The sequence below is a fragment of the Grammomys surdaster genome, unplaced genomic scaffold, assembly GCF_004785775.1.
Source record: "Grammomys surdaster isolate TR1022 unplaced genomic scaffold, NIH_TR_1.0 371, whole genome shotgun sequence".
In the NCBI taxonomy this organism is placed as follows: domain Eukaryota; kingdom Metazoa; phylum Chordata; class Mammalia; order Rodentia; family Muridae; genus Grammomys; species Grammomys surdaster.
Genome location: NW_021604790.1, coordinates 175654 through 184318, shown reverse-complemented (window position 1 = coordinate 184318; position 8665 = coordinate 175654). Strand labels below are relative to the sequence as shown.

Below are 8665 nucleotides of genomic sequence, written 5' to 3'. Positions count from 1 at the left end.
ATCATGTGTTTGAATGGTATCATGTGTTTGAATGGTATCATGTGTGTGTTTGAACCTCTCTGTAACTCCTCTTTATTCTGAGGGTGAGTGACAGGGACCGGGGCTTTGAAGCACAGAGAATAAACCATAGCCATGTCCTACTGACTCTTAGTTTCCTAATACTTGTGAACAACCGACTACAGGATACCTGAAGTGGGTAGAAGTTCAGGCCCATCCCCTGTTCAGATGGGTGAGCTGAGGTACACAGCACACGGGGCTCGCTCAGGGAACTGGGGTAGAGCTAGGCCCAGAGTCCAAGTCTCCTACTCCTTAGGCTAGTATATATTGGATTGGTATTAGAAAAACTGTGTAAAGAGTTTGCTAAGGGCTGCTATCTTGCCTATTTTTACATGAAAAACTATGTGGTTAGCAAGACAAATTGGTTTTATGTGTGTTGAGGGTTTTCCTGGGTGCGCAGAGACAGCCGACTCTGCCATAGTTTCCCCAGAAGACGAAATGAGGGGATGGGGTGGGTTAGAGGGAGCCTGATCAGGACCCCAGTCTCGGTCCTGATAGTTCAACAGTTGTCAGACAGGTATGGTCTCACCACCCCCTCCTTCCCAGGGGACATAATTAATGCCCATAGGCAATTTGGTCATCATAAGTAGGCCAAGAAGTAATGCAAGCTCTCTCTGTGAATGCAGAAACTTCATCTTTTTCAACATCTCTCTCACACCTAGAACTTGCTTGGTACAATGTAGGTCCCAATGAATATTCACTGAATGAATGAATGAATGAATGAGCAGGCCCAGTCAGCCTGGGAAAGCCTCCTGTACAACTGTGGCCTCCCACCTTGCCCCCTTTGTAAGGGGAGCAGGGAGTTAAGGTGAGTTCCCTCCTACCCAGAAACCCAGGGCACTTGGCATGACTGGATGAAGGGACAGGTAGGGAGAGTGGCATCAGGTAGTGGAGTGGAGAAATATCATAGAAACTTTACAGTATGCAGAGTAGCCCTGAAGAACTCAGGATCATTCAACCCACGGTGTCTACACTACTGAATCAAGAAGTCCCAGGATAGGGTAATCCTAGCCTCCTAGGGGAGCTGGGAGACAGGTAGCCATGAGGAAGTTGTTGGTGGGGCACCTAGAGCTGTGGGGGCAGAGGTTGATTAGCCCCTGCTCTCTCTGTGAGGAAGAGCTGCATGGAGCTGCTCTCAGGCACCTGTGGAGGTGTCTACCATACTGGGCGTGTTCCCCACAGCCAATCACCCTCCTTGAGTAATCTCAGAGAGAAGCGTATAAAGTGTTTTAAGAGGTTGAGAACCACAGCTTCAGAAGCACATAAATGCTTCCATAAATGCCAGCTTTGCAAAATGACTCTATCTGGGAAGAGCAAGCAGGGTTGTCTCCTAGAACTTGGGAAAGTCCAGGGTTTGGAGGAGAAGAACAGAACTTGTCTCTGGTCCACAATGTTCAGAGTCTCCTCTCATGATTTGTTTAGGAGTTTGGTAGTATTTTTTTTTTATTACTTCTCTGCCATTGGTCATATCTGAGATGTGTTCGGTGACCAGGAAGGTCTAAGTGGTTTAGGTTCAGGGAAGACAAAGACCACGAGGGAAGCGGTCTTCCAGCCTTGCCCAGGGCTCCAGACAGATGGATTCCATGAAGACCAGCTCACACACTGTCTGAGGGACTGCAGGTCCACAACCACATTTTCTTCTCTTCTAATTTTCTTAATTTAAGATATAAAATGGAGTACCAATCCTTCAGACAGTTCGTGAGCTGGTCTTCGTGGAATCCACCTGTCTGGAGCCCTGGGCAAAGCTGGAAGACCGCTTCCTTTGTGGTCTTCGTCTGCCCTGAATCAAATTTCTTAATTTAAGATATAAAAATGGAGTACCTCCCCCCCCACCCCCACACACTGACACTGTAAATGTGCCTAGGGAGCACAGAGACCTCAGGAACTCCAGCAGAGTGTTTATACCCACGAGCCTTTGCTGTCCTTACCACAAGTCACCACCAACGACTGTCTTTTTGACTAACCAGGACTTCCAAAGTATGTAGGGGCTTTCAAGGCACATGTGTATCTGTCTTTGGATCCGCCTTGTATCTGTGTGACATAGATGAAATAGCACACTGATCTCCACCGCTCCCAGCAGGCCACCAAGGTTCCCAGAAATGTAACATGCTCAGTGTCATAGGAAAAATGATTGACAGAGCCAGGACTTGAATGTTCATATCTTGTCCCTAAATTCTAGGTACCCTGAGTTGGGGGTCTAAGAGCCCTGGTTTCAGATTTAAGTATGGCGACTCACCCTCGATTACCAAGCGTGAGCATGTAAGCAATGGACCACAGTTGGTTGAAGTTTCCTGGTCATGGTCAACCATGTTCCATGATTGTTATGATTCAAGCTGGAAGAGTTATAACCCTGAACACTGCAGGTCCACAACCACATTTCTTCCAATTTTCTTAATTTAAGATATAAAATTTATATTTACTTATTTTGTGTGTATGTGTGTACACGGGTGCATGCAAGCCTGGTACATGTGTGAAGATCAAAGGGAAACATTGTAGTGAGTCCTTTCCTTCTACCATGTGGGCCTGGGGATTGAATTAACTCATCAGGCTTGGCTGCAAGTGCCTTTACTCACTAAAGCGTACCGCTGGCCTAGCACACTTTCTCTCATTTAAAATTTTATTCTGAAAATAATTTTTTCCTTCTCTTTCTCCTTCTCCTTTTCCTCCTTCTTCTTCTCTCCCCCTCCTCCTCCTTCTTCTGTGTACATGTGTGCATGATAGGTGTGTGTGAGTGCAGACATGCCCACGATATAGTGTGTGTGTGTGTGTGTATGTGTGTGTGTAGTTCAGAGGACAACCTACATAAATGAGGTCTTTTCTTCTATTTTGGGTTCCAGGGATCAAACCCAGGCAAGTACTTCTTCCCGCCAAGCCATCTTACTGGTCTCCCCGACCCCCACCTTTTTTTTCTTTTTAAATTATGTGGTATCAGGTTCCTTTTGGAAAGTAGTTATGTAAATAGATATTTATTTGTTTTGCTTGACTCTGCTCCCCATTCCTTTCTTCCCCCATCTTCCTGATCCCCATCCTCACTGAACCTTTGTACTTCACTTTGACCTTTCTAGATTCATACCACACGTTCTCTTACTCTCTTCACCCCCACCCTTTAAACATCTCTTTTAGGAGTCCCTTGTCTGGCCTCTACACATACTCCGACATAAACACACAGGTGTAAACATTAGAAGCTAGGGTCCATATATGGTAGAGAACACATGACATAAACACACAGGTGTAAACATTAGAAGCTAGGATCCATATACGGTAGAGAACACATGGCACTTGTCAGCTTCCCCACTCAACACAATACTTTCCAGTTCCATTTATTTTCCTGCAAAATCCATGTTTTTATTTTTCTTTATGGCAGAATAATATTCCAGCGTGAATCCTTCATTCTCTTTTCATTGCTCTGGTGGCCTAGGCACAGATGAGCGGCTGTGGGAGTAGGGGATGGACAGAATGGATTCCTCAGGGGAAGGCAGGTAGGGAGGACTGAAACCAAGTGTCATATGCAAGGCCACTCCCAGTTTATGAGGTCTGGGGCAAAGACTCTTTGAAGTGGCAATAAAATTCAGTCTGCTAGGGAATGGTGATGACTGAGAGTCCTGACTTAGCAATCCCAATTCGACATTTTTTTTCTTTTACAAGGAAAGAAATTCTGATGGATGGCAAAAGTGACATTATAATGAGATAGGCTTTCTGGGATCCGAAAGGGTTTTCCCAAGAGCTAAAGACTTGGAACATGCCAACACCCCATGAAGATTGTATATAAGCACTCCAGGGAGGCCTGGAGAATCCACAACCTGTGATCCTACCTATTCAGCAACCTTCCTCGCTAGCATCATGGCCACCCAGATCTGCACCCCGACCTTCTCTGCTGGGTCTGCTAAGGGCCTCTGTGGCACCGCAGGGAGCTTCTCTCGGATATCTTCCATCCACTCCATGGGCTCCTACAGGGCCCCCAGTTTGGTTGGCACTGTGGGGTCTGCATCCTCTTTCAGGACAGGCTTCTCTGGCCTTGGGAGCTGCTTGCCTGGCTCCTACCTGTCCTCTGGGTGCCATTCCTCTGGCTTTGCTGGGAGCGGAGGCTGGTTCTGCGAAGGCGCCTTCAACGGCAACGAGAAGGCGACCATGCAGGTCTTGAATGACCGACTGGCCAACTACCTGGAGAAGGTGCGGCAGCTGGAGCAGGAGAACGCACAGCTGGAGTCCCGCATCCGAGAGTGGTACGAGTGTCAGATTCCGTACATCTGCCCAGACTACCAATCCTACTTCAAGACCGCTGAGGATTTGCAGCAGAAGGTAATGGGCCAGGTCCTTGCGGCTGGCCAGACAACTCCAGGAAGCTTTCCATTCTAAGACTCAGCCAGATGGGACTGAAGCTTACAGAGAATTCTTCTGGAAGGAGAGCTCTACTCTCTGGGATGTGGTTTCCTGGGGGCCCAGGCTTCTCTGCTAGTCTGTGTACCCTGTTACCAGCCATTCTCCTATTTGCTTCATTGTCTTAGGGGTGGAAGGATCATGTCCTTTGTCCCCACTTGGTGTAGTACTGTAGCTGACACCTTCTTAACTATTGGCTTACTTATTCTTTATTCTGGAGATATGGGTATTACTATGCCCATCTAAAATAAGTAGGCTGAATTTTGAGAGGCTTAGCGACTTGCCCAAGATCATATAACTAAATCAGATACCAGGTCTGCCTCACCCTGATATAGCCTACTGGGCTGGCTCAGAGGCTACAGAAGCCAGGAATGATGGGCCAATGGTGTAACACCCCTCCTGGGCCATGCTTTCCCTCCATGCCTGGATATTTGGAGACTTTGCCTGTTTTTAGAGGCATCTGTGGTTCTTCACCCCATACCCATTGCATTGCTGGGTCTTCCCCAGTTCAGGGAAAACCTCTTGTTTTTCAGATCCTGCTGACCAAGTCTGAGAATGCCAGGCTGATATTACAAATTGACAATGCCAAGCTGGCTGCTGATGACTTCCGGACCAAGTAAGTAGTCCAACCAGGAGATGTTTGATCTGTGTCAAATCTGACCCCTACCTTTGGGAGCTGATGAGGTGGGAATAAAGCCAAATACAATTGTAAATGGGAAGACATGGTATAGGCCCTGGATCCCTCCTGGGACATGAGAAAGGGCCACTGTGCTTCTGACTCCGAGTTAGCGATGGCTCAGGGCTTCCCTTGCTGCAGACATGGCAGTGTTCTCTGTGTGCAGGTATGAGACGGAGCTGTCTCTGCGGCAGATGGTAGAGGCTGACATCAATGGTCTACGCCGGATGCTGGATGAGCTGACCTTGTGTAAGGCTGACCTGGAGGCGCAGGTGGAGTCCCTGAAGGAGGAGCTGCTGTGTCTCAAGAGGAACCATGAAGAGGTGAGGTTGCTGCCACATGCTCCTCAAGGTTCCCATCCTGCTGAGGAATCCCTGCTGGCCCTTGGACTTACTGTACGGCAGGAGGTGAAACACTTTACATCTGTCTCACCTTCACAACGATTCTAAGAGTTAGCTCCCAACCTAAGCTCCATTTTACAGCCAAGAAGATGGTCATAAAGATGTGAAGTCTACAGTTACACAGAGAACACACCCTCACTCATGATGCTACAACTCAATTTGGATTATGGTGTCTGATAGTAATTCTATTTGCTTGGTGCTGTGCCATCTCCCAAATCCTCAGGAGGGGTTAGTATAGATAGACCAATGGAGTGTGGGGGGGAACGACACATGTTCAAAGAGGTCAGCTCTTCTCTCTCATGGTACCCAAGTGAGGAATGAGTTTGAACCCAGGTCATTGAACCTACAAAGCCAGCAACCTTTCCACAGCTTCATGCTATCTGACTTTGCCACTGCAGGAAGTCAATGCACTCCGATCTCAGCTTGGGGACCGACTGAATGTGGAGGTGGACGCTGCTCCTCCAGTGGATCTCAACAAGATATTGGATGACATGCGATGCCAGTATGAGACCCTGGTGGAGAATAACCGTAGAGATGTGGAGGCTTGGTTCAACACTCAGGTGAGGCTGGCAATCCAGGACTACAGGCTGTGGGGTGGGATAAAGGAGGGACACTAGATCTGTCCATATTCTGTATTCTTTCCTTCTCTGTAGACTGAGGAGCTGAACCAGCAGGTGGTGTCCAGCTCAGAGCAGCTTCAGTGCTGTCAGACAGAGATCATTGAGCTGAGACGCACAGTCAACGCCCTGGAGATCGAGCTGCAGGCCCAACACAGCACGGTGGGTAGTCTCTGCCCATTAAAGGCTCTCTGACTTACCAATGTGCAGGCCATCATGCTATTACAGGGCCCAACCACAACTGTGTGCAGATACCAGGACAGCGGGTATGTAGGGTAGAATTCCTTTCCCTCAATAGCTTTTCTTCCCCACTCTAGCGGAATTCTCTGGAATCTACCCTGGCTGAGACAGAGGCCCGCTATAGTTCCCAGTTGGGCCAGATGCAGTGTCTGATCACCAATGTGGAGTCCCAGCTGGCTGAGATTCGTTGTGACCTGGAGCGGCAGAACCATGAGTATCAGGTGTTACTGGATGTCAAGGCCCGGCTGGAGTCAGAGATTGCCACCTACCGCCGCCTGCTGGATGGGGAGGACTGCAAGTGAGTGATCCTGGGACCCCCAGAGCTGGGCTGGGAGAAGGGCTTGACATACTTTCAGAACGGAATGGTTGTTACAAATTGAAGGGAACTGAGCTAAAGCCATTGAAGATTCTTTCTGGTCCAGGTCTCTGGTAATGTTCAAGGGGGCAACCTAAGCCAAGGTACAAGCCCATCTTTGGCCATCTTTTGGTGGAAGCTCCTAGTCTTCCTTCCTGCAGACCCAACCTCCAATCCTTGAGGCCTCAGAATCATTGCAATGCTCTGATACCACTCACTGGGATTGCTAGTGTCCTGCAGGACACCCCCTCCCCCATCGGTCTAATGCTCCAATGCCAAGTACATCCCATGTGATTTCATTTCTTCAGGCTTCCTGCCCACCCTTGTTCCACGGAATGCAAGCCTGCTGTAAGAGTTCCTTACATTCCTTCTACATCCTGCACCACGGCTGTACCCTGCACCCCTGCTGGGCCCTGCACCCCAGCTCCTCAAGTCAGCACCCAGATCCGTACCATCACCGAGGAGATCAGGGATGGAAGAGTCATCTCCTCCAGGGAGCATGTGGTGCCCCGTGCAATGTGACCAGTCACCAGTGGGGCCTAGGCCACAGGAAGGAGGACACCTTGTGGCTCTTGGCAACTAAATGATCTTGTGCTTCCCTAGGGCCCTCCTTGCTTAGCAGGTTTTTCTACTAAAATTCATCTATTGTTTCTGGTCTTAACTGTGCTTTTTACGCCATGCAAAACCAGGTCTCCCTGGAAACATTCCCAATAAAGTGTTCTCTTGGCATAGCAAATCTGACCCTGACTGATTCTGTCGATTCTCGGTTAGTGTCCTGGGGTGTTTGGGCATGGGATAGAGTAAAATTGCAGAGGGATCCATTTTTTTTTTTTTTTTTTTAGTATTGGAGATGATTCAGGTTCTGGTCACTGATCTTCATCTCAATCTTGGTGAGTGTTGACCATTGTTCCCTGATTAGCCTTTCCTCTAGGCATCTACCCTAAAATAGCCAAGGAAAATGTAAAGGCTCCCACTCTGGTCTTCTTCAGCGGTCCTAATGGGATCAGTGGTCACCTCTCATTCCTTCCTACCTTCTTCCTTGCCCAGATCTTCTCTCCCTGCTTCCCAACATGGGTCAGTTTAATAACGATGAGTCCCAGGGGCAACTAGAGAGGACCAATCTTTGGTAACTCAGTGCGAGCCAACTACACCATGGAGAGGAGTTCGAGTGAACTGGAAGGTGAAGACAGAAGTCAGGCAAATCCATGTTCCTAACATGGGGGCATGGGGATGATAGAGGACCCTAGAGGCACTTTAAAGACAGATAGGGGCACTTTAAAGTTCCGTATTATAAAGATACATTTGTACTCCGTATTGTAGAATGGAGTCAGTACAGAGATGTTGTTAGGAGCTTTGTCTGCTCTAGTAACTCCCAGCTCAGATGCCCTGGGCAGAGCACAAGGTTGGTGATGGTGGATGCTCATTAGACTTAGAATTTCAGGAAGCCCTTGAGGACAGACACCCACAGACTGAGGGAGCATTACAGGGATGGTATCGGCACAGACGTCACAAGTCTCAGGAATGCATCCTACCACCTAACCAGAGAGATGATCCTGAGCTCCAGAGTGATTGACAGCCTTTGTTTTCTCACCCAGTCCCATGCCTCATGAAGTTTCTGGCTGAAGATGAAGCAAAAGGTAGTATCTTTTAAAAAGTGATACTAACCTATTATTCTTCTGGATCGCCATCTCTCCTAATAAAGTACAATATAAATTTGATTCTTGTTTTTGGTCATTGGCCTCTGTGGTGACAGGCAGCAGTGGATTTCCATATTCGGTTTGCACAACGCGTAGAATAGCAGGGACAGCGCCCTGCATGAGATAACCATTATGCTATGTGAAGTGGAGCTCAGGGTGCTTGGATTCTCCGAGCAGATCTGATCTGTGTGTGTGGAGTTTAATTGAGCCAGGCTCTGGACACCCGATGATCACAGAAGCAGGGC

General features: G+C 48.3%; 1 protein-coding gene across 1 annotated transcript; it reads left to right on the top strand.

Moving 5' to 3' along the window:
• The first annotated feature begins 3873 nt into the window (after positions 1-3873).
• Positions 3874-7459, top strand: Krt36 (keratin 36). The gene is made up of 7 exons (XM_028780717.1): positions 3874-4356; positions 4968-5050; positions 5277-5433; positions 5910-6071; positions 6165-6290; positions 6446-6666; positions 7032-7459. Exons 1-7 carry the CDS (start codon positions 3898-3900, stop codon positions 7243-7245), a joined length of 1422 nt encoding a protein of 473 aa, XP_028636550.1. The 5' UTR covers positions 3874-3897; the 3' UTR covers positions 7246-7459.
• Positions 7460-8665: the final 1206 nt, after the last annotated feature.

Bases quoted from the DNA above. Each gene is read 5' to 3' on its own strand.
- Krt36 (XM_028780717.1), top strand. From the start codon at position 3,898: ATGGCCACCCAGATCTGCACCCCGACCTTCTCTGCTGGGTCTGCTAAG. The intron at 4,357-4,967 runs GTAATGGGCCAG...CTTGTTTTTCAG, and splicing joins CTGAGGATTTGCAGCAGAAG to ATCCTGCTGACCAAGTCTGA. The intron at 6,291-6,445 runs GTGGGTAGTCTC...TCCCCACTCTAG, and splicing joins TGCAGGCCCAACACAGCACG to CGGAATTCTCTGGAATCTAC.